At 44.1% G+C, this 26,001-nt stretch overlaps 1 protein-coding gene across 11 annotated transcripts in view; it reads right to left on the bottom strand.

Annotated features, from left to right (window-relative positions):
* Window positions 1-26,001, bottom strand: part of HMBOX1 (homeobox containing 1) — a 101,715-nt gene that overhangs the window by 23,841 nt on the left and 51,873 nt on the right. For all 11 annotated transcript variants that reach the window (XM_079298210.1, XM_079298203.1, XM_079298209.1 and 8 more), the window contains 4 exons: window positions 20,828-21,307; window positions 18,136-18,221; window positions 10,102-10,212; window positions 2,872-3,025 (listed from right to left, as the gene is read on the bottom strand). In XM_079298210.1, coding sequence (XP_079154336.1) covers window positions 2,872-3,025; window positions 10,102-10,212; window positions 18,136-18,221; window positions 20,828-21,307 — 831 coding nt within the window. The remainder of the gene's footprint in view (window positions 1-2,871; window positions 3,026-10,101; window positions 10,213-18,135; window positions 18,222-20,827; window positions 21,308-26,001) is intronic.

Genomic DNA, 26,001 nt, shown 5'->3' with positions numbered 1-26,001 from the left:
TTCAGGCATTAAACTAAACCACCAAAGTTAGTTCTAATTGCAGAGAGGAAGGTGCACTGAGCCCTCCTCTGAGTGCATTAGTGCATGGAATTGTCTCCTGGATTTCTGTTTCTCCTCCCTGCCCAAATGCAGGAGCACTTCCCTGAGCTTCCCAGAGCAGCAGCTCCAACTCAGGTGCCTGAATCCTTGTGTGCTCCAGCATCAGAGCCAGGAGCTGCAGGACACACAGAGTGCACTGAGAGTTCCATTTCATTAGGGAAAACAGTCCATTAAACTGAGATGCCTCCACTCAGAGTCAAAACTTAATCCTGCAGAGGAAAATGCAAATTACCAGACAAATGGCACCAGCCCACAGGCAATGCCAAACACCATTTTAGTGGCCAAATGTTTATTCCTGACCCTGGGCCATCCAGGGAACCTGATCTGCTTTGGCCAGAGGGGTCTGGTTACCTTTATGCTGCTGCTGCTATGAGTCATATCATGGCCAAGGCTGGAAAACTCCAGTGACCTGTAAGTGACATTAGTGACTTTTCTCCAAGGGCTCCCAGAGGAGCCTTTTCCTCCCACTCTTTCAAAACTTGTCACATAAAACAGCTCATCCTTACAGCTCAACGAGGCCTATTAAAGCACAACAGTTAAACAACCATATTCCCATTGCTTTATGGTGTAGCTTTATTGTCACACAACATTTTTACTGTGTTCTTGCCTGGAGTAAAAAACTCCTCAGCTTTGCTTCCCAGTACCCCACACAAGGCTGTGAAACCCAGCATTGAGAGTGACCCAGCTGAGGGTTTGGAAATTAATATTAAAAGTGAGGACTAAGGCAATGTGGCAGCAGCAGAATAACAGAATAAGGAGAAAAACCCAGCAGAAAACACCTTACAGAGCACAAGACACAGAGAACAAAACCAAGAACAACAAAGAATAATTTAATGACAAATTAGATTGGGTGATTATGTATCTGCATGATTTCCAGTGTCAAAACCAACCTGATTCTTTCCATACCCAAATCTCACACCTCTCTAAACAGGAGTACTGAAACACCAGAGTTTTAATTTCTAGAGTGTCCCAGCAGAGAATGGCTTGAGGAGAGAGGTGAATGAGGAAAGGGGGGCTTGCTCAGCTCTCTATCAGCCTTTTCCCCAGCAAAGGAGTCTGAGGCACAATCAGGGTTCAAACAGCAAATAACAGCAGTTACTGCACTTTGGTCCAGGGAGAAAACCAGCCATTCCCAAAACCAGCCATGCCCAAAACCAGCCATCCCCAAAACCAGCCATGCCCAAAACCAGCCATGCCCAAAACCAGCCATCCCCAAAAACAGCCATGCCCAAAACCAGCCATCCCCAAAACCAGCCATCCCCAAAAACAGCCATGCCCAAAACCAGCCATCCCCAAAACCAGCCATGCCCAAAACCAGCCATGCCCAAAACCAGCCATTCCCAAAACCAGCCATGCCCAAAACCAGCCATGCCCAAAACCAGCCATGCCCAAAACCAGCCATGCCCAAAAAACTCTGATTCTACTCCCAACAAGCATTTCACACAGAGCTGTGATCAGGAGATGGTGCTGTCCCAAAGGCACACAGAGCTGTGGTGGTTCTGTCCTTCTGCAAACACAATCAGGACAGTCAGACAAACATTTCAAAGTGCTAAAGATCCTGTCCTGCCCCTTGTTCTGCCTCTGTGGAGGGGGACACTAGAAAAACACACTGTCAGATCACAGGACCTTGCATTAGTTGGGTCTAACAAAGCAGAACACATTTCATTTTTTTATGTTATTTCCTTTGGGGAAACATCCAGGCAAAGCCAAAAATATCAATGCCAGATAAAATATCAGTGCCAGGCCAGGATAGGGAAATAAAGATTTAAGTTACTGGTTCCACTCCTGCAAAGACACAGAAGTGTGTCCAGCCTGTGTTCCTGAGGGAGCTCAGGATTTCAATCTTACCTCAGGCAAAAGATGCTTCCTGCTCCTAATCAGTTCCCAAGACCCCCCATGCAAGCAAGAGGAAAGGGAAGCATTACAGAAATGGTGAAAGCACATCCTACAAATCTGCTGGCTGAGATCTCACTGGGGGTGCAGAGCCAGGAGGAGAGCAGCACACACAATCATCCCCTCCTTCTGTGGGAAGGAGCCTCCTCATGCTCTCAGAGGGGAAAAAACTCCAAAAACTCCTCCCAGCCACTCAGCCCCTGGACAGGAATAAGCATTCATCCCTAAACTATATCCAAGCTCCCTAACTGTACAACATTATCCACAAAAGAGACACTCCTGTAAGCAGAGGGAAAGGGAAAGCCTGCCCAGGCTCAGAGAGGAGAGATGACAGCTCTAATGATCACCATATGGATTTGAAAGATCCACTTTGCTCTGTGCTGCTCCCAGCTCCTGTAAAAAGGTTCTGAGAGGCTTTTTGGACCAGGAATCTGCTGCTTGTTAGGCCAAGTTCTGTGTCCTGAACAATTACAGTGCTGCAGAAATGCTGGTGTCCACTTTAAAACACCACGAGGCACCAAGAGGACAAATCAGGAAAGTGGAAAGGAGGAGAAATGCAGAATGGAAAGAGCTTGCAAGACCCTCCCAAGAGAGCCTGGAGCAGGATGAGTGGAAAAGTTTCTACAAAAGCAAGGGAAGAGCTGAACACCAACAAACTCAGACTGAGCTAAGGACATGATGTACAAAAAAAAAAGATACTGTCCAGAGCAGTGTTACAATTTTTTAAACAACACAAAATGCAGAACAGCTCCTCCTACTCCAAAATTTTTATAGCTTTGCAGAGGCTACAACACATGCACAAAAACAACACTCAGTGCTCAGCAGAGCTGGAAAAGGACCCTTGGCTTGGCTTCAGTCATGTCCAAAGACAGCACATACCTCTCCATCACAGCCAGGCACTCCTTTCTCCACGTGAACCGACTGCCTCGCCGTAGTCTGAAGGTCCCAGAGGTAGCTGTGACTGGGGGAGGTGTCTGTCTCCATTCTGGCTCTTCTAGTGGGATGGGAGCTGGTCTCATGCTTAGTGTAGCCCCTAAGGACAATAAACAATGTGTTTCCCAGAGGGTTAAAAGTCAGGCCCATCCTCTCACTCCTGCTCGTGAAAAAAAAAAGACAAGATAGGTGATGAAAACATTCAAACTGGAAAAAAAAAAAAAATATCCCAGACACCTTAAAGATACACAAAGCCAGCTAGGATTCCCATTTCCCAACCTCCAAGGCAGAAGGGGATGGCCATGGAAATCCAAAGGGGATTGCAAATGGAAATCCAAGGGGATTGCAAATGGAAATCCAAGGGGATTGCAAATGGAAATCCAAGGGGATTGCCATGGAAAGCCAAGGGGATGGCCATGGAAATCCAAGGGGATGGCCATGGAAATCCAAAGGGGATGATGGGCACTCTTAGGAAAATCTGTCCTGTCTTCATCAAGAGGAAAAGGATAACTCAGAAAGGGTGAGCTGTGCCCCAGCTGGGATTCATTTAGGTTGTGCTGCAGCTGTCAGAAAATAGGAAATAGTAGTTTCTATTTAATTATACAGCAAAATGGACATTTATACCAATGTCTGAAGAGCTGAGGAGATACCTGAAGCAGGTCCACCAATAGAAACATGGGCTCATGAGTGCCAGGGTGCCTGAAAAAGTCACTGAAAGCAGATGAACATCACAACCTTCCTCTCCTGCTCCCCTTCTGTGGATGTATTTCTCCCTTCTGTGAGTCTGAGCTGGAAAGCATCAGGCAGGAGACAGGATTTGGCAAGATGCCTTCAGGAAAGGCCCCTTTGAAACCTACCCCTGCTCCTTTCCACAGCAGCCTCTCAGTTAATAAATCAAGATAAATCAAGACACTCTGGGAGATCGATCTTTCCTCCATCCCTTGGTGAGGTGGGAAGGAGGGATAGGACACAAGGACAGAAACCAGGGGATGTTCTGAAGGACAGCTTTGTGCTTACCCTGAGGGAACAGAGAGTTGCTCTAGTGAGCAACAACAAAAGAAATAGAAAAAAAAGTTGTATGAAAAGATAAATCACCACCTATACCCCATAAGCATCCTGAGCTCCAGTGGAATTCCTGCCCAGCAAACCCCTCTGGGTGCTCAGGCTCACTCAGAATGGCTGGGATTGAATCACCAAAACACACAGTGTTAGTGCAACAACACTGCTCCTCCAACACACAGAGGAGTGAAAGAGTCAAGGGAACCTAAGGGTTTAACCAATAAACAAATTCCTACAGTTCAAAAGCAAGAAATGAGCTGTTTAGGCACTTGGCTGTGTTCCTTTCCAGACATGCACAAGGAGCCTTTCCCTTCCTGCCAGGGGCTTGCATCTGTGTTAGGTAGTGGAGCCCAAAATAATTTATAAATGTTCCCCAGGAGGAGTCAGTAGGAAGTGAAGCCCACAATCTCTGCCTTGCACACACAAGGCATGGTGCCTCTCCCTAATTCCCAGCTAAGGAGCCTACACAGATTACTAAATTCCACTGAAACATGAAATATTTCCTATAGTGCCAATTTACTGGGAGGCCATTTCAAGGAGAGCTCCTTATCTAGTCTTTCTGCTACTTGCACAGTTTAGGGGGCTGGGTGACTATCAAATTGCCAGGCTTTAAATACATTTCAAAAACTTAAAAAAAAAATTAAAAAGAGACAGAGGAGAACAGGAAAAGAAATTACCTTTCCCTGCATTGTGTTAGCAATATTCTTTCCCTACATGAAGATTTGATTTCACAGGGAGAGTACAGGAGTATCAATGATGCCTCACATCAAGGCAAGAGATGCACAGTCCTTCCATTAAATTTGCCTGAGATTTTTCAGACAAAGGTTGGAAAAAAATCTGCATTGAAAGCATAAATTTCCTGCTGCTGCTACAGGTATGTTCACCTACTGAATATAATACAGCTTTTTTTGTTTTAGTAGCCTTCCTAGATCAATTTAGCCATTTCTCTTTTCTATGGGGTAACATCAATATCAGCAGCAGATAAGAGAAGAATATGCTGAGAATTACAAGCATGTGCCCCCACACAGCAAGAGAGGAGGATCTGAATGCATAAAGAGACCCAAAATGGGCTTGGATGAATGTGTGGAAAAAAGGTGCCAAGGGATGCTCTGAGCCCCTTGCAGAGCCTAAAGGGGCTCCAGGAGAGCTGGAGAGGGACTGGGGACAAGGGATGGAGGGACAGGGCACAGGGAATGGCTTCCACTGCCAGAGGGCAGGGATGGATGGGATATTGGGATGGAATTGTTCCCTGGGAGGAAACACAGGGTGTCCAGAGAAGCTGTGGCTGCCCCTGGATCCCTGGAAGTGTCAAAGACCAGGTTGGATGGGCTTGGAGAAAGCTGGGACAGTGGAAGATGTCCCTGCTATGGCAGGGAGTGGAATGAGATGACTTTGAAGCCAAATTTATCATTTATGATATGCACATTTGAGAAGGAACCTATGGAACTTTTCCTGACCCCCCTCTCTTCAATGAGCTCCCATTATTCTGCTGTTCCAACACTCCACCACAACATTCTCACCACTCAGCTCCACTTCTTTATAACTTAGCAAGTTACATCCTAGTCACCAGTTGAGATTCTTTTTTGAAACCCCTCAAACAGCTTTTAAGGAGAAGTGAAACTTCTCTCCTGAGCAGACAGAGTGAAGAAAAGGCAGTACAAGGTTTTCAGTGCTTGCATCAAACAGCCAGACACCTCTGAGGGGTGCAGAGGTGAAGAGCCTGGGAAGAGCTCCTTTCACACACACAAATGAAAGGAGACAGCTCTCACTCCCTGCCAGTGCTCAGCACCTTCTCCTGCAGCACTTGCTTCTCTCTGTGAATTTTTTTTTTTTTGTGTGTGTGCTGAGGATGCTGCAGGAGGGTTTGGGGAGAGGAGGCAGGACTCAAAACCTCAAATTTCTCCAATGCAGCTTTCTCCACATTCAAAATTCCTCCTGCACATCCTGCAGGGAGTTGCTCCAAGAGCACCCCATGCACTCACTGCTTCCCACCCAGGGCTTGCCATGCAACACTCACAGAAAGCCTCAGGCATCTCCCAGCTCCAAGAAAGCATTTCCTGGCAAGTTTTCATTTGCAGCAAGTACCTACTGTACATTATCCTGATAAGGACAGATGCCTCACTGTATTTTTAGCCAGATCACACAATAAACACCTCTGAGCCAGAGAGATCTGCACTGGGATCAGCACAAGGCTCCCCACAGAGCCCATGGTGGGGAGGAGAAGCAGAGCAGGGACTGTTTGCTCTGTGGAACAGCACATCACCAACCATCCCCTCCCCAGTGCAAACCTCATGGGACAGCCAGCCCCTGATTTTGGGATGGATTTTCTTTCACAGCTAAACAAGAACTGCTACGAAAATAACAAAAGAGATGCCACGTCCTGATAATAACTCCCTTTCATTTTCCCTTTTGTTCAAGGAGGAAGAGCCCATGGCTCTCTCCAAGGTGACCACAGCTGCCTTCCTATTAGAGAAGAGTGGCAGAAATAAACACCCAGCCTAAATGGAAGCAGTCTGTCTCCATCTGTAACTTTAACACATCATTTTGAGGTGCCAGCTCCAGTTTGCACCACACAGAGGCAGGAGACAAGCTGAAGTTACTCCATAACAAACTTCCCACATTGCCCAACACCCAGTGCCAGGGAAACTAATCAGGCTAACAACTACCAAAAAATAAAAAAAAATATTTAAAACCTATGGGCTCTGAAAAAAATAGTGAGAACACTATCAGCTTCTGAAATATATAAGATTTATCTATTGCCAAAATGCTTTCAGTTCTCCATCAAATACAGGACAGACAAGTGTTGCCTATGTGAAAAAAGCTCCAACTAAATGAAAAGCATCCCTATTAACTGGAATAAAGATCTTTTAAACACCAGCATTTAGCACTGACTTCTTCCCTCCAAGAAAAAAAAAGTGCCTTTCACCCTAACTGGCAACTCCTTCCAGAAAAAATTACAATCAGTAGCACATTGGAATTCACAGCATTGCCATTAACTCTGACATCACTCCTAGCAAGAAAACATTGATTAAGACATTTTTTTGAGCAAGATTATTGCACACAGTGGGACAAGTGGGTGTTTTTCTCTTGTTCCATGAGACTTCAAGTCTCCTTTGCAACATTCCAGTCTGGTGCTGTCTGAACACCCACCACCAAGGACAGGAGAAATGCAGAAACTGCCCATGCAAAGCAGCAATCAAACCAAGGCAAATAAACAGCACATTCAAGAGCTCAAAGCCAGCTGGGAAAGAATGGAAGGGATGGAATTGCTGAGTGCTGCCCATATTGGATCAGCATCTGAACAGCAGCAATGCCCTAAAACTGCCCTAAGGCTCCCCAGCACCAAGTCTTTGGGTTGGCAGATGCAGCACTGCTTGTGGATGGTTTAAAGCATCACACAGCACATTAAAAAAAATAAAATAAAAAATGAAATAAATGTGTAAGTCATAATTTGCTTGTATAAGCACAGTAAAAGACAGGTCCTGCTGTGAGGAGCTGAAGGCAAGGCAGGGGTGTCACCCACAGGGAAAGGTCTCACCTGTATCCAGGAGATGGGAAAGGGAGATAAAAGGTGAATTCTACAAGTTGCACAGGAAAATTGGCAGAGCCAAGGGAAAGTCTGCCAAGAGATCTCCAGTCCTTTCCACACAAACTATTCCCCCTTCACAGTTTAGAAACTGATTACATCTGCTGTCTAGTCCTCCAAAACTGTCTCAATTTTAGGTTTTCTTTCCATTACTATACAAATTCAGTGAAAAAAAATGGATTTGCTCTGAAGATCCAGTTTTTCAAGACAAGGAATTCTAGAAATTGGGGAACCAAGAGTTCCCAAAAGCCTCACTTTGCCTTCTGATAACTCAAACATGCAGGTCCTCCTCCACACAGAGCTGACTTTCAAAGGACTGAGATCTCCCTCCCAGCAGCTGGAATTGGACAAGATGGGATGAATGAGAACAGAAAGTCAAATGCCACTTCTTGGTAAGAGAGCAACTAGAAGAAAACACATGGCAGTAATTTAATTTCTCCAGTTTCTGGAGAAATGTCCTCCAAGAGGACAATCTTTCACACCCTATAGAGAGTGTGGTGATGGCATCACTTTTTTGGGACCATGGCAGGAAGATCCACTGATTTTCTCATTTTCTGGCTCTAGGGAGACACCAGACCAGCTACTCTGTCTAATAATCACAGGACATCTAAGTAGTACCCAGAACTTCAGCTCCAGATTGGTTTTTCAACATTATTTAAATCCAGGATTCTCTGGACAAGGTTTTAAACACTTGCTCATACCCATGTTAATTATTCTTGGCTAGCTGGTCTGACCTGTAATATAACAGATGGCAGTAACTCAAAGCAGTGGATTACCCTACAATAAATAAATAAATACAAACCCATTTTCCTCAGGTAGATTTTTCTTACAGTGACAGGAAAACTGAAGGTTCCTCCCTCTACCTCAGCCTCTAAAAAGAAACCAAGTGCTGTCTGGTTCTAAAAGGAATTTAAGTGCATCCAAATAGTCTCTTGGCTTAGGCAGAGGAAACAATTTGCCTTTTACACTCCTTGAAAATGCTGTTTAATATCTCTTGTTGGGAAAAAAGGTTACACTCAACCACTCTTCAAGGAGTTTTTCCATGTCTGAAGCAAAGCAGAGTTGATTCATATCAATTTCAGCCATAACCTTCAGTGTGGAAAGTCTTCCTTAGACACCCCTCAAACAAGATGTGAGCCCATGGATATGGGGGAAAAAGAAGGTGAAGTGGAAGAAGTTATGATTTTAGAGCTAATCTGAACAAGGGTTCTGTAATTAGCAGAAAATATTATTTCCTAAACAGCTTCATGTGATACTGCAAATAAAAGATGCAAAGCTGGGAAAAATCCACACAACAGGTTTCACCTGGAGGGGGTTTTGGTGGCTTTTAAACCTTTCAAAAACTTTCAAGTTTTCTCCACTACTTTGGAGGCAACACCTTTCCTCAAAGGGAAATGTCTGGCAGTTACTTTGCAGGGTAAAATCTGAGCCTTTCCAAGCAGCTGGTACTGGATGGAATTCTGCTGATCCTCAGTATCACAACTCCAGCCAGTGCAAAAAAAAAAAAAAAAAATCAAGGCTTCTTGGCACTTTGACTCTTTAAAACAACTTTTACAAAAAAAAAAAAAAAAAAAGAAGCATGAACATCTTAAGATGCTTAACAGAAAAAACAGGCTCAGCTGTCCCTCTGAACCCACCCAACTTAAATTTGAATTATTCTCAGGCCAACTGTCAGCTGGCACCTCTTGATTTTCAGTTTACACACAAAGCAGAAGTTTTGAGGCTCTGTTTCCACTGAAATTTTTCTTAATAGAATTCTGGTTATTGAAGCCAAGTTCACATTAGACAGCCTGAGTTTTAAATTCCTTAAAACAATTACCCAGTTAATTTAATCAAGCCAATGTTTAAAGGAAATTAAATGTAAATATTTTGATCTTTACAATAAAACTGTTAAAAGGGAAAAATAAGAACTGTGGTCAAACAAAATCTATGGAGAAGAACAATACAAGGAAATTAATTCAACTGTGATTTTGAAGATTGCTGGTTAGTTAAAGATAATGAGGAGCTTTACTTCTCTTTTTGTATTCAAGATCTATTTTGAGATTTGGAGAAGCAGGTGGGATTTGAAAGACACATCTCCAGCTTATCACTGTAAATATCAACATCTCATCCATGAGCTTGAGATCCACCCAAAACCCTCTGAAGATCCTCTCTGACAAACTCTGTGGGTTTTTTTGCTAAAACTTTATATTGTGCAGCCATTACAAATGGTTTCTATTTGTTCATTCTGAAGATATTTCACATTATCTGATTACAACTTCACTGGCTGCTTCTGATTGCCAGATTTAGTGAGTGTGAGAGGGCAGAGCTGGACAGGCAGCTCTGGAGGAGGCAGCTCTGGATGAAGCAGCTCTGCATCATTAGTTGCAAAGCAAAAAGCAGATTTGTTCCCATTCTCCTAAAAATTAACCTGGTCAGAGGCAGAAACTCTGGAGTACCCCAAACCAAGAAGTAAATCATCAGTGCTAATAAACAAAAGGCTTCCATTCTGTAAATAAACAGCAGGAGATGTTTAGGCTGCATTTGTTTACCAGGATTTGTCTTCTCAAGCTGGTACCATCTGTAAAATGCCCTTTTCTTCTGTTCACTCAGGTCTGACCCCTGCTGCAACAGCCAATGGGAGATCCGGCTCTGGCTGATACCTGCAAAAAACCAGAGGGAAGAAAAGAGAGAGAAAGAGAAAAGTTCTTCACCAAACATTTGAAGTGGTTTATCTACTGATAATAGGTGGTGTTTTACAAAGCCCAGGAACTTGGGATGTTTCAATCCCAGAAAAAGTAGAGTTGAAGCTTCCCTGCTCTGTCCCAAACTGCCTGAATTTCTCCCTGGGGTTATGTTCAACTTACTCAAGGAATACTCAAAGAATCTGTATAATTAGTCCAAAAGTAAAGAGGGTAAAAACTGGGAAGCCAAAGCTACCACAGACTTGAATTGTCCACACCTTCCCTGATTCCTAAATTTCATCTGGGAAATGGGAACAAGTCCCTTCCCCACTATTATATATAAAGCAGCTGTAACAAGAGCCAGAAAACAAACCAGGAAGAGCAGCTGTCTGTCAGCAAAGCAGGAGCCAAGCTCCAGGTACCCAGGCATGACCAGGGACAAAACACTGCAGATTTTAAAGCAAGAGTTCCAAGAAAACAGTAAGAAGGGGAAAAAATTCCTGGAAGTTAATACAGTTATTTTCAAAGTATGACAGAGAGTAAAGGATCAATGCAGGAAGGGCAAACAGTGATGAGCAGAGGAAGTAAATAAAACAAGAAGTGCATGAAGAGGTCAGCAGTAGGTTCACCTGAAAATGTGAAAAATGCAGTTTGCTGAGTAACTGAAGCACTGCTTCAGAACTCCCTGTGCCTTCCACAAGGCCCTTCAGCCATCAGGACAGGTTAACCACATGCAGCCTCTCCTGAGAAGTGAAGTTTTAGGAGGAACTCCAAGTACCAATATACTGCCAGCACCACCTGTGCCACCACCTGCTTGGAGATACCACCTGGGCAGGTAGAGGCTGGTTTGCACACAGAACCCAAACTGCCTCCCCCCTCCAGAGATGCATCAAGGTTTTATAAGCTCTCATAATCTTATTTAACTCATGAAAAACAGCCCCCTGTAGTTTTACCACTTCTAATGTGGGGGTTTATTGTGCTTATTTTTTGTGTGTTGAAGGTAGTTAACTTTAGAATGTCTTAACTTGACTCTCAGGTATCATAATCAGGTGGGTTTACAGCAACCAGATTTTTTAAATCACTGGATTTCTACTCTTAATTGTTCTCCCTCAAACAGAATTCTGGAGGCTATGAAGTTTTAATTGTCCTGGGGGGAAAGAGATGGGTGTGTTTTGTTTCTCATTTTCCCAGACCCCACTCCCAGAGATTCCTTTGCCCTCAACTGGCAGAGTTCAGGAACAGCTGGGGCAGCCAAGAGCTGCCTACCCCCAGGGCCCACAGTGAGATCTAAAAATGAGTTTATACTACTGGGGCAATGGAATTATTCAACCAAACACAAGCCTCAGACCCTGCCAAGTTTACATCAAGTAACTGTGGAAGCACACAAGTTAATACCAAAAGAAGTTGATAACACTCTCTGGCCCAAACCAAGATCCAGCCTAGTTGAAATCCTGCCATCTACCAGTGGAAAGTCCAAGTTTTGAAAATTTGCAGTTCTTGACCTATTATGATTTATTAAAGCCATTTCTTGTGCTGGGCTGTGGGACACAAAGGTTTGTGTCTCACTGCTTTTGGCTGCTCTGCTCTCATTAATTAATCACTGTGTAACAGCTCCAGTCATTTACTTGTTTACTATGGCCCACTTACACTTATTGCAGTGAATTAGTGTGTGTTGAGTGTTTGGATAACAACCTAAGATACAAACACAAAGCACTGGTAGATAAAAATTATAAATAGAGATTAAATGTCTGCCATGAGTGGAAAATCCAAATTCTGCTCAAGAGGCTGCCTGACACTGTCACACGTGGCACGGATGTCACCACTCCAGACAATGTGCTCAAGGGCAAGGCACAGCAGCAGGAGCCAAAAAACTCAAGCTGGGTCTTGCCATGTCCACTTTCATAGAATCACATGAAAAATTTGAGTTAGAAAGACCTTTAAAGGTCATTTAGTCCAACACCCCCTGCAATGAGCTGGGACATCTTCACCTGGATCACGTTGTTCAGAGTCCTGTCCAACCTGACCTTGAATATTTCCAGGGATGGGCAGACATCAATTTCCTGACCAACCTGTGCCATCTTCATTATAAAAAGCTTCTTTCCACAAATGATGCACTGTCCCAATGTCCTGAAGTGCATCAAAGTTCTCCCAAACAGAGGTGGATCTGTGCTGGGATCCTTTTGTGTCACTTAGCCACAGGAGCTGAGCTCTGACTTGCTGTGAGTGCTCTCAGCTTCTGCAAAATGTTTTTAAGGCAGAAATTTTATCTGTACCTCAGCAATGCTTAGAGGCCCCAAAATCACATCCCAACAGCTTGACCAGCCCAAAGTCACATGCAAAAAGTCTTTCAGAACTCATCCAGGTCTGTGGGATCCAAACCCATCCTTAACTCTTTTCAATGTAAAAAACAATCCCCCCAAATTGTCATGTCAGAGTTTCTTGCATCTCAAGTGGGTTTCACACAGCTGACTCACAGGACAGTGACCACCAGGACCCTCCTGTCACATTGTCCCTAATCACACTTTGCTTCAGGGAATTGCACTGGCAGGAAAAAAGAAATCATTCTGCTGCCAGAAGCAATTAATGAAATAACTTCTCCAGAGTAGTGAAAACCCAGCTGTGCTGAGGAAATTCACTCTCCAAGTGAAGCAGGGACCTCAAGGAGGGCTGTGGTGCTCCAGGCTCAGCACCAGCAGGGTTAGCAACACACCTGGTTATGGCAGCAGCAGTTTTCTCACAGAAAACACTGCAGGAAAGTGGCATCCACAAAGGATTATTGCACTTCAGATGCTGAGTGCTTGTGTCACACTCACTCCTTCCCACAGCAGGAGACACTTGCCAGTGATAAAACAGTCTGTGCTCACTCCCCTGGCCAGCCCTGCTGTCTCCTACACACTGATTTGGGGAGAGTTTCCTGCCAAATATATAAAATAAAGAGCAAAATGCCTCATCAAGAGAAGGGCACTGCTCTGTGCAGCTCAGATCTGCTCATAACCATCAACTCTGCTGTTCATCAAGTCTTTGGGAACTGGTTTTCACCTTCACAGATAGATTTGTTCAGCAGCTCTGCTTTGCATTTCTTTCATGTTTCTTTCAGGAGAGGTTTTCAGAAGCCCCTGGAATATGTCAGACCTGGAGAAGAAAGTTAACTGCCTGTGTTTTAATTCTTCACTTTGTAAGCAAAGTCCCAGATTCACAGAACAAGTGCTTGCAAAGGACATCTATCAATTCAGGAGATTAGCAAGGCTTGTTTACAGAAAACCTGAAAAGATCAAAATCATAGAAAAACAAATCTCTGTGCTGTCATGAGTATTAAAAAAATATATAAAAAAAAAAAAAACACCAGGAAAGAAAATGTTTCTCAAAATGCAGTTTCATGCCATTTGAGAGGATCAGCAATTCAGGAATTTTCTGAATTCTCCTCACAACGGAACTAGTTAAGTTTCCCTGTGTACTGGCATTTTCTCAGCATCCCTGTGTGTGGCTTCCAAACCTGTGGGGATTTTATTTGTTCCAGCAGTGCTCCAAGGCTGCCCTCCACTGCACGTGTGTTTAGCATAATCTAAAGCCAAGTCCTGGAGATATCCCATCAATTAAGGCAGAGACAGGGGCTGTACAAGCAGAATAATTGGGAAGGGTACCAGAACTGCACCCTGGAAATCTCTGTGTGTATTTAAAACAACCCCAAAAATCTGCATTTTCTTGTTGATGGGTTTGAGCTTGTTTTTCTTTTAAATGGTGGTTTTGTTTTTATGTTTTTAAGAACTGAGAAAACGAAATTGAAATTTCTGCTTTGTAACCTCAGGAAAATAAGGTTGTTTTTTTTTTTTTTATTCCTTCACTCCATATGTGTAAAAATCCAGGAAAGGCAGTATTTCCAAACTTTGCAGAGGCATCATCCATCAAACCACTTTAGCCCATCTGCAGAGGGCTCATCCCTGTGCTCTCCTCCCTCTCTCCTTTACTGTGGAGCAGAAAGACATCAGTTCCTGCAAACATTTCCCCACCCTCTACCTAACTTTGAAAGTTCAGCATCTCTGAGAGAAGTTTATATTCCTCTCTTCTGACCATAACCTGGTGCCCAAGTACAATTTCTGTGGCAATTTAAGCAAATTGGAGCACACCATTTCAAATTATACTTGACAAAAATGTGGCAGCTCACCTGGCCCACGTGGGGCTGGAGCCCCAGCTCTGAGCAGGGATGTTAAAAGGAGCTCCAAACACCAGGAGAGGAAATTCCACAGGAACTATTATTAGCTCCTGTTTATACTGTCATTTTTCTTATCAGTAGGAGATTATTTATACAGAGCCCAACCCAAGTGCTTCTTGTTTATCTTATTACAGACACCATTAAAAAAGTTTCTATAAAAAGCAGCTCCTGTTTTTAGGACCAGCACTAGTAAGTGCTATGCTAAGTTTTTGCTTCTTATCAATCACTCCTTTATTTTCAAGTCACTTTTTAATACCCTGTTACTATTTTCCAACCTGCCCTGTCCTCTCCATACACCAGGCAACCCTGTAGAATGTCTTCCAGGTTTAATTTTTCCCTGTCAGATTCATTATCTAAATGACTTTTAAAGTTTCTGCAAATTTTATAAGGATTAAGAGAGCCTCAACATTTTTCTACTGCAACAGCTGATTTTAACCTTCAGCTCTGTGTTCCTCTCTCCTGCATCCTCCCTCTCCATCACTTTCTCTTGTGCTACAGCAGGAAAAACAAGAGGAAAAGCTGTTTACTGATGCAGAGCTGCTCCGTAGGTGGTTTGTTATAATTAAGATGGGAAAAGAAAAAATGTGTTTCTGAATGGAAGTTTAGTTTGAAGAATTAGTAAAATTAAGGTTAAAAGTAGATTTGGAGGGGTCACAGTTACAGTTGAAGTTTCTGCATCAAGGACAGAACATGGCAAGTTACAGAATGGGGATAAATAAGGTCACAAGGAGTGGGGAAAAACCAGAGAATTGGTAGAGGTTGAAAGGAAAAGCTGCCAGCAGAGGTAGCCAAGCCAAGCCACTCTCCTGGACAGAACCAGCCATAAATTTTCCATTTCTTTCTTGCCTCTTTCCAGGGCAGAAGGGATGAAGACTAAAAGCTAATTTTTCTATTTTCCTCTTGTACAAGTAACTTTTTACAGGAAATCTTTACCAGTAAGTCTAAGGCTGTAAATCCTGAGGTGATGCCATTTGGGATCACACACTCTGCAAAGCCTCTACCTATACAAACTTCTTTTACTGAACCAGAAGTGGTTTTCAGATATTCCTTGGGAGTTTCTTCTCCAGCTGAAAGGGAGGTTGGAGGCATCTGAGGAATACTCAGAGTCACCCAGCACTCATCAGGCCTGAGACAGCTCTGGAAGGGAGAGCCCTGGGAGGCTCTGCCCAGGCTATTTCAGTCACTCCTCACCACTCCCTGCTTTGGAGAGGAAGCTGATATTTCCCCTTCCTAGAGATGAGCACACTCTTTAATCTGGTCCTTCCAAACTTTGAGATTTACCTTTTCTCCCAGATAAGCCATTACTATGTACTTAAGAGTGAAATTGCTACACATCTGCTCACACAATTTAAAATGAATCAGCTCCCACCAAGCAGAGGGAGGATAACTGAGATGCAAAGATATCCTGGCTTCCCATGGATTTGGTTTGAGAACAAGATAATGACACAGCTCAGCCCTCATTCTGTCCCACTGACACCCTGCAGTATCTCTCTGGTCCCTCTGTGAGATCCCCCTGGTGTTATGTAGGAAGGGTGTGAAATCAGCCAAGTCTGAAGTGGATGGTTGGTGTCATTTACTCACAGGAGGAAACAGTGAGAGCTCCCAAAGGCTAAATGCCAGCTGAATGCCCACTGAAATCCAAGAGAACAGGCCTGTCCTCTCAGCATGGAAAGAGGGAAAGGATCAGGTGTCAAGAGATTGGTCTTGCCTTTCCTAAAGCTTCTTGCAGGGTATCAAACACAAGCACCAAAACACTCAGCTGATGATAATTAGATCCATTCCTTCCACTGACACAGACTTGGATCTGGTGTGGTGATTCTGATTCAATGACCCCACCTGTGGCAGTCTCACTGACTGAAAAAAAAACATTGGCTCCTTTGGGAAATACTCCTTTTGTGCAGTTTTCCTCTCTTTGCACTGCTTCTCTTGCAGGAGAAGCCAGCCTGACTTGCTGGGTGCTATACAGAGATTAATTCAGAGATGGGTTCTTCCAGGACCATATTCAGGCAAGGAATGAACAAAAGCAGGACAGTGACCCCCTAACTACTACAATTTTAGAGTTCAGGTACAATTTAAGCAACTCAACTTACACATTAATTTGTGAAGCATGAGTGCTAACATCTGGTAAACCAATAACATGCCTTACATTTACACAAATTGTTCATCTCCTGATTTTCCAGATGAAACTGAAACCAGGGAAGGACAATTTTACCCAGGATCACAGAAGAGTTGGAGACATGGAAGGAATTCCTGGCTCTGTGGCTCAAGCACCAGTTTGTGCTTGCTCACCTCCAGTGCTGCCATGTCTGCAAACCCACAGTTTCCAGACAGGTGGGTTCCTATGACATTTAAAATCCTGCAAATATAAAAGAACAGCTTCCCTCCTACTGTTTTGCCATTCACAGAGATCAGGGAACCTTCAAAATTATCTACTTCAAGAGCTTTATCCAATCTTGGGTTAAAAACTAACAAATCTTAGAGGTGTAACATGAAATTGAACTTACTTAATTTTATTAGTCTTCATCCTAAAAGGGCTGGAGTGAATCCAGGGAAGGGAATGATGCTGGGGAAGGGGCTGGAGCAGCAGGAGAGGCTGAGGGAGCTGGAAAGGGGCTGAGCCTGGAGAAAAAGAGGCTCAGGGGCAACCTTGTGGCTCTGCACAACTCCCTGACAGGGAACAAGGGAAAGGATGAGAGGGAACAGCCTCAAGCTGTGCCAGAACAGGTTCAGGTTGGGTTTTTGGAACAATTCCTGCCTGGAAAGGGCTGTCCAGCCCTGGTACAGCTGACCAGAGCAGGGGTAGATTTTCCATCCCTGGAGGGATTTAAAATCCCTGTGGATGTGGCACTTGGGGACAGGGATCAGTGTGGCCTGGGCAGAGCTGGGGGAGTGGTCAGACTCAATGGTCTTGGAGAACTTTTCCAACCAAAATGATTCTGAGGCTGTTCCAGGCAAGGCCTGTGTGCTGAAAGGGAGAAATAACAACACCCCACCCCATGGAGGAGCAACAGGACACTGTTACCCTCTCTGTGAAGAGGGAACACAACCAGGCAAGTTCCCAGTGAGTTCAGCTGTCTGGATGTGACAGAAAGCTCAGGGCACAGGACACCCAGAACCCTGCTCCTTCCAGGTAAAACCTGAGCTGGTCTGCTCATCCCTCAACCTCCCTCTGGATTTTCATTAATTGGGACTCAAAGGATGGAAAAAGCTTCCAACTCTCATCCTCCAACTCCTGGCTGCAGTGGCAGCAGCTATAGCTATGTCTCCTGACTATTCATACACTTTTTAATATATAAATACACATTATCTCTCTCCCTCCATACCCAGAGATGCAGATACTCATCTATTTGCTGCACTCAACAACAATTTAAGAATTAAGAAAAACCGTTTTCATTTTAAGATAAGAACTTCAGGCTTTATTATAATGCTGTAAAATAAAATCTGCCAGCACAAGCCACAGGAAAAAAAAAGAAAAAAAAAAAAAAGAAAAAAAAAGTGATTCACTGGGGAAGTTCCATGATGTGCAGGACAATGGGTCTTAAATCAAAGGCATACATTATCATGACTAAGCTGACAGATCTGCACTGCAATGCAGAAAGCCAAGTGATATTCCAACATCTGCACCATGCTCAGACAGGCAGTTCAGACACAGAGATTCCCAAAAGGAGGAAAAGGACCCCCCCAGTTCTTACCTGTTACCTGTGCAACAACTGCTTGGGAAATTCTCCTGTTGGCAAGGAAGGCTTTGATTTCCTCCTTTATCACACTGCTGTCCCTCCTACCAAAACAAAACAACAGGACACACAAAAAGAGGGACAGACCAAAGTGCAAGATGCAAAATGCCTTGATTTCCTTGATTATTTAGGAAGGCTGGCATTAAAACAATGCCTCAGTGCTGGACACTTCTTTTAACAAGTGTCACGTTTGATCAAAGTACCAGAGCAGGAGAATGGATGACTCATGTCCCATATAATTCATATTAGGTGCAGCACTGCCATATGGAATGTACAAAGTTTCATTACACAGGGATGAATAAATCTCTCATACCAGCATAAAAACCTCACTCATAAAAACGAGGCAGAAAAATAAAAAATAAAGGATAGCAGGAGCTGCATGGTTAGTTACCCAAATGAATATGCAAACACCAACCTCCTCCAGCACCCCAAGGAAAAGATACAAAATTTTGCAACCTCTGTCCTCACACCCTTCCTTTAGTCCCCTACTCAGTCCAGAGCTTGCACTGAATAAACTGAGGTCTTTGTGTGAATTTTACAAGTAGTTCAGAAGGGGTTTAAACCCTGCTAAAAAGCAAATAAATTGGAGGCTGCACATAGACTGTGACACACAGCAAATTTCAACTGCAATAAACACACACTTTTCCCCTCCTCTTCCTCTCTCCCCTTCCTGAGAAAGGCAGGCAATTAAAATCAGCCTTTATTAGGTTTTATGAGATATTTCCCTTCCCCTTCTCCCCTCCTGCCCCAGCTACACTGAAGGCAGACTCAAGCTTGCATATGTAAAATGCAAAATGAATGCTGTGCTGTGGGTTGATTTTTATTTATCTACCCAACACTCATCTTCCATATGCTTGCAAACACAAATAATTTCAGTTTAAATAAGCATTCCTGGAGACTCACTGCACAGGAACCCAAAGCTCAGCCATGGGAACTTGGCACTCTGCTGTACTCAACCCCTTCCTGCACAATTCCATCATCATGCAGTCAACAGCAAATGAGGTTGATTGGCTTTTCTTACTGCTCATCCCTGATCCTCTCCCCCAAAGCCACATCTTTCCCTAAAATCTCCAAACTGCTTCCAACACATTTCCATCCTGGAGCTTATGGACCCCAGTTCTGCCATAGGTACTTCAGGAATGGTTCAGTTTTGGTGGGGGGGGGAAAAGAATAAATTCCAACACTATGACCAAAATTGGTTTGAGACATTTGGCCTTTCCTCTTATTTCTTTCTGCTCTCAAAGCCCATTGACTTGGACTTTCATCCTCAGGAGGATAATCCCCTTCTTTCATCTTTGCCATAATGCTGAAAAGAAAGCTGCTACAAGTAAAGGAAGGTCAGCCCTGAAAAAACCCAAATGGCTCTCAGAGAAAACTTCTGCTTCTTCTTTATTATCTGTATTTTCCTGCATCACTCTGCAAATCCCTGCCACAAACTAGCAAAAAACAACATGCATCCCCTCCAGATCCCACTGGAAAGCACTGACCAATCCAAGTAAGACTCTCCACTCTCCCTCTATATGGAAGAAATTGCAATGGGTGTGAAATAGTGGAGGAGAAGGAGGAGTCATGTGAATTGATATTTGATCAGAATCCTGAATAAAAGTAGGGTGGAAAACAAGTGCTCTAACATCAATCCCAATTTTTGGTGCAGCACCAAAAAAATTATTTCAACAGTCAAGACTGTGGGACACCCACACAGGGCCAGGGCTGTCTCCACTGTGTTGGGTTGATGTGTCCAGCAATGTGTGTTCAGTCACCATCTGTTAAACCAGCTGGGGCAGTGCCCCTGATCTCCTGGCACATATTCTCTGCTAATGGGCCATCTTTAAACCAGCTGGGCAATCATCTTTATCTTCCCACAGCCCATCCTCCCTCCAGGAGATATCTCCTGTTCATGGCCACTGAGTCCCAGGGCATGGCTGATAAAATTCCATCATCCCACTGGGAGATGCTCCAGCCAGGGCAGGAGCCAAGCCTTTCCTACCCAGACAAAAACTGAGATTTGGAACACCAGAGCAGCCTTTCCACTGCATTCCAGAGGAAAACTGGACCTTCCCACATCATCCCTGGACCTTCAGAGGAAACTGCACCTTCTCCAGGAGCACTGCTCCAGCTGAACCACATCTGCCCCTGCAGGAGGATGCAGCATCATGGAATGGGACTGTGCCACCACCCTGACTGACTGACTGTGTCAGCTTGGATTCTGACTCTGGCAGGGGTTGGGATTGTTCTTTGTAATACTGCATTTCTATTTTAATTTTCCTAGTAAAGAACTGTTATTCCTAATTCCCAAATCTTTGCCTGAGAGCCCCTTAATTTCAAAATTATAATAATAATTTGGAAGGAGGGGGTTTACATTCTCCATTTCAAAGAGCCTTTTTTGGCAAATAGCTATCATTCCAACCAAGACATCCACAAAGGCAGGTGAGAGCTTCTGGGATGGTGACAACTGCCTGAAGCAGCTCCTGCTCTCCTGATAACCATCACCAAATCCTCATGGAATGGTGAAGAGACATTTCAGCTCATTTAGTCCAAACCTGCCTCGATAAGCAGTGATATCAGACACCCCACCTGACCACACATGTTTCCTGGCACGGGACATCCACCACCTCCCCGTGCCAGCATTCTCCCACCCTACTTCACTCACCTCATCAGCTCCTCCACCTTGTCATCGATGTCCAGGTCCTCCTCAGAAGCCTCGAAGCTGTAGGACCTCTGGGCCAGGCTGTTGGCCAGCGGGTAGCGGGTGGGCGACATCTTCCCGTTGAAGGCGGACAACCTGTCGCTACTGTCCCTGCCGTTCTGGTTGGTGGTGCAAGGCTGGGGGGAGGTGTCGTAACTGTTGCTGGGGGAGGGTGACATCCCCGAGTGCTGGGTCTGGGTGGAGGCCGTGGCCGTGGAGGACGAGGCCGCCACGTTGTTGGTGCTGTTGCCGTAGGAGCCGCCCCCGTAGCCCGGCCTCCTCCCGAATTTGTCGCTGTGCTCCTGGTCCAGGCGGTCCAAGGTCTCCAGGGCGTGCAGGATCTCGTGCCGGGTCATCCCCGTGCGCCTCAGCCGCTGCAGAAGGTCGATCTGCTCTATGGTGAATCTTGGCTCGTCTGTGTAGTGAGACATGGTTTCCAGCAGCCTGGAAATGAGGGGAAAATAGAAAATACTTCAGTTCCACGGTGGTTTATAAATTTTGGGGCAGAACTTAAAGGCACGCGCAGGACAGCTCCAAAATCCACCTCCAAATAACCTCAGCCAGACACCTACACAGCAGAAGAGTTTATTAACAGCATCCCAGACCCCTCCTGACATCCCCCACTCTTGGAGTCAGTGAGTCAGGGGTCTCTCTGAATTCTTCAGAGAGAAATCAAAGTGCAGGGATTGAATTAAAGCCTTTGGATGGACTGAAGTATGTTAAGCCACTCACACATAAAGTAGACATTTAAGTAGAAGTAAGTCAGTAATTTTAGAGTGAGTTCTAATGCTTTTAGTAAGTGAAAGGTTTCAAATGCCAGAATGGAAGTGAGAGTTCTAGGGAAGGTTGAGACATTCTGACACCTTCAGCAAGAGGATCCAGGCCCACAGTGGTAGACAGGACTTAGACATAATAGAGCTGTAATAAGAATATTGGTTACATTTTTCAAATAGAACAACACAGGTCATATGTGCAGTGCTATACATAACCTGGTGTGCTAAGAAACTGGAATTCTAATAGGTTAAGGAGTGGTGGTCTGAGTTTGTGTTTAAGCTTGTTGGAAAAATCCTATATAAGAGTATTGGGGAGAGTTGGTGCTTTTAGCCATTGGCTTTTGCCAGGGCTTTGAGCCATTCTGGCATTTAGCCACCTGCCAGGCCATTGCTTTGCCATTGCTTTTTGCCATTGCCTGTTGAGACTGATGTGTTCTGTAATAAAATGTGCTTTGTAATAAATAACCTTTTTAACAATTAGCTGCTTTGCTTATTTAAGATACCCCAACAAAGTAGGAGCCTAAGAGCTCCAGAGTTGATGCCTTAGAGCACCAGAGGTCTGAGAACCTCACACCCCACACCTACACCAACCCTGCAGTTTGTGCCCTTTTGCTTTTGATAAACTGGTGCTACAGGGAGCTGCTCAGTAATTAAGGTTCCAACTTGATTCCAGACAAAATTTTGCCCAGTGTAAAGTACCCACCAGACAGGAATCTCAGATTTCTGTGGTGGCCACAGATCTGAGTTTTTTCTGGACAAGTTTTAACCAGTTATGACGTGAGATTTATGAATCTCAACTCTTTCAAATCTTAACTACAAAGAGTTTGAGTTGCCCTAACTTTTGTTGCTATCTCAGAAAAAAAAAAAAGAAGATAAAAACACACCCAGCGGAAATTCTAGTGGCCTGTAGGACCCAAGCTGATTTGACTGAAGTTGGATTTCTGAAGTTAGGAACTTTTGAACCTGGAATGTTGTCACAGATTGCCTGCCCTGACAAGGAAAGTGCAGCACATCCAATTACTCCTGAGCTTTCATTTAAAGAAATAAGCCTTCAGCCTTTTCCCCTCCAAAGACTGGCTTCTCAGCTAACTCAACCATTCTGGTGGCTCAACAAAATCATTTTTAACTCCTGAACTTCCCAAGGTGCCACAACAATGAACATTATTTACTGCAAAGCCCAGAAATGGAAATGAAAAAAAAAATAAATCACAGTATGCTCCCTTAATCACTGTTCTTCCCTAAGTCAGCTGGCTACAGATCCAAATGTCACACAAACAACAAGATCTCCCTCTTCAGAACTCTAGATCTAGAGAAGAAGGGATGGCAGATGGAGGGCAGGCAGAACTTGGCAAGCAGAATATGGCATTTTCCATCCTTCCCAGGAATCTTCTCGTGAGTCAAGGGTTTATTACCATTCCTGCAGGAGAGCAGGGGGGTGAAGAGATCACTCAAACTCCAGGAGATGTGACAGAGCTGATGTACAATCCCTGGGAGCCAGAGCAAATCACAGCTGGGGAAAAGTCAAGGGAGAATTCCAAGGGCCCAGTGAAAGCCAGGAAAGGGACAATGGCTGTGAGGCTGAGACACCTTCCAGGGACAGGGCTACCTATTCCTCCCCACAAATTCTGAGGAATTCTCATGTCCATTCCTGCCCTGGCACAGAGGAGCTCCCAGCAGAGTCATGGAATGACTCGAGATCCATAGCTGGGGCTGAAGAACAACACTGAGAGCTGTAAAGACAAAGCCAGGATGCACAAATCCACAAATACAACACTTGCAGCCTGGGAAATATAGAAATGAGAAGAAAATTCCATCTCTGCCCTTATCCAGCAAAGATCCTGAGCCCTTTCCACTGTTTTATGGGAGAAGGAAGCAGGAGGACAAGGCAAGGGGATGACTCCCATCCAAGAAAATGCCTGTGTGAGAAGACAGACGTTCTACATCCCCAACAGGAATGTGCTGTCCTCAGAAAATTGATTACTGGAAACATGCAGACCATTTTCAATTTCCCAAGACAAGCACCCAGACTGCTGAAGCACAGGCACTGCAGCAGCAGAGCTGCAAATGACTGGAATTGTAACAACCCCAAGCTGGAAGTGGCATCCCAGGCTGAGACCTTCAGAGCCTGGACAGGGAGCACTTGGAAACAGACTTTGTGTTCTAGGTCTGGCCTCTGGGGGAGGCAGGGCTGCTGCATCCTCCTCTCCCAGCTTTGGGAGAATTGTCACACACACACTGACTCATCACAGACAGCTCCCAGCAGCACAGTTTTCAAACAGAAAATCTCTTTAACCATCTGGCCTTGAGGTGGTTTGCACTGGATATGAAATGGGCATTTCTTACCTTTGTTTCTAATGTCACCATTTCCTGCATCATTTATCTGTCAATACCAAGTTTCATGTGCTCAAGTTCTTTGTTTGAACTAGAGAATTTAATGAGCCAGAGTTACCTCCACTTAAAAGACTCTTCAACATTTAATACTAAAACATACTCTCAATTATTTAACCATCCATTTATCACAGACACAGAAAGCCAGAACTTTTGTCCTTGTCACCCTGTGAACTAAAACTCTCCCATCTGACAAAAGAAAGATTTTCTAGATGGCTTCAAGAATGTCAAGCAACACAGAATTACAGAATGGTTTGGATTGACAGGGGCTTAAGGCAGGGACACCTTCACTATCCCAGGTTGCTCCAATTCCCATCCAGCCTGGCCCTGGATACTTCCAGGGATCCAGGGACAGCCACAGCAGCACCTCCTGCAGCAGTTGGTGACCATGGCCAGAGATTCTCTCTGAAATTTGGGTGTCATTCCTAATTTGTCTAAAGTGCCAAGGCTCAACTCCTGCATCTGGGTGCCCAGGCCAAATTAATCTCCTTTAGTGAATTACACAGAATGATTTGGTGAATACCAAGTGTCCTTTAGTGAATTCCAGCTGATGAAGTGCAGAGTTCTCAGATGCAGGGGTTGACCTCCCATCACTCATGGCCACACAAGGGAAAGAGCTCTGGCCTCATTTTGTCCCTCTTTGGTACAACTGAGCTTGTGCAGGAATTTCAGTTCACAGGGATGCTGGGCAAGGCCACCCTCTGCCCAAAGAATAAGATATTCAATGATTTCCAACTTGTATTCTAGAGTACTGTTCATCACAGGACTTTAAAGCCTTGCACAAAGTAATATAAGAGTAGCAAACCTACTGTCAAATTACCCCAAGATACTGTGTTTAACACAAGCACTGGAAAAAATGGACAACTTGAAAAAAAAGACAAACTAAAATCAATGATCTGCTTGTCTGTCCGTGCAAAGAATTCTTTCAGCCCTCCAACACTTTTCCGGGTAATTTTTCAGCACTTAAGAGGTAAGAACACCAAAATTACAGTATCTCCCTGCTGGTCTCACTGATGTCATACAGAGATGTCCAAAATGCCTTATTTATATTTGCACACTCAGCATATATTGCACTGACACATCTCATTGGTTTTCTTGATCTGGAATTTCTATTCCCATCTTCACGTGCTTTCCTACACAGCCATGAGATCCAGAAATAATGCTCCTGAGGGGCTTTTATGTATTAAAAACAACTGGAGAAACTTGGAATTTTCCATTAAAACCCTAAAACAAATATTGCAAAACATGGTATTATTGAACATGTTCCAACACTACCAACTATCCACAACTTTTTAATGAATAACTACAGCAAGCATTATTTCAAACTATTACTCGAGCAGGGCCTCAGTTATTTTCCCTTTTTAAAATATTTTAATAAACTTACCCTGTTTAAAGATCAATTTACAAAGCAGTTAATTAAATCAGCCATTTTAGAATCACCCTAATTTCATTCAGCTCATTAATGAGTGGATATTCTCCACCACTTCATCCCCCTCCCACATTGCAGTAAGAGGCTCTTATCCTCCTGCACTCCTCTGGCTACCTGTAATTCAATTTACTTCCCCCTCTTTTTCCTTGTGAAATACAATCAACTGCAAAAGTAGCAAGGAATAAAATAAGATGGAGACAAGCAGAATGATTGGGGGGTACAGGAGAAAATCAAGTTGGGAAATACTTTTCCTGAGAACATGGACTGTGGACTGACTCTGCTGTAGGCAAACTTGGCTGCCTGTGTAGCAAAATATCCTCTACATCCCATGCTTTATCTGCTGTCAATGCTCTCACCATTGACAATGGGCTGTCAAATTTTCTTGGGGAGACACCCAAAAAAAAAGAGATAACCCAGGGAGAACAGTTGTGCATTTTTCTCCTTGAATTTTTGCAAGCAAAACCTCTGCGAATTTCTAATTAAGCTCAAAACTAAAAGTGACGGATTTTTAAACAACTGAATCTTGCCCTTTAAAATAAAGTTTCTTT

Source organism: Erithacus rubecula (assembly GCF_903797595.1).
Source record: "Erithacus rubecula genome assembly, chromosome: 2".
NCBI lineage: Eukaryota > Metazoa > Chordata > Aves > Passeriformes > Muscicapidae > Erithacus > Erithacus rubecula.
Note: the sequence above shows the minus strand (reverse complement) of the source record. Positions and strands in the feature narration are given on the sequence as shown.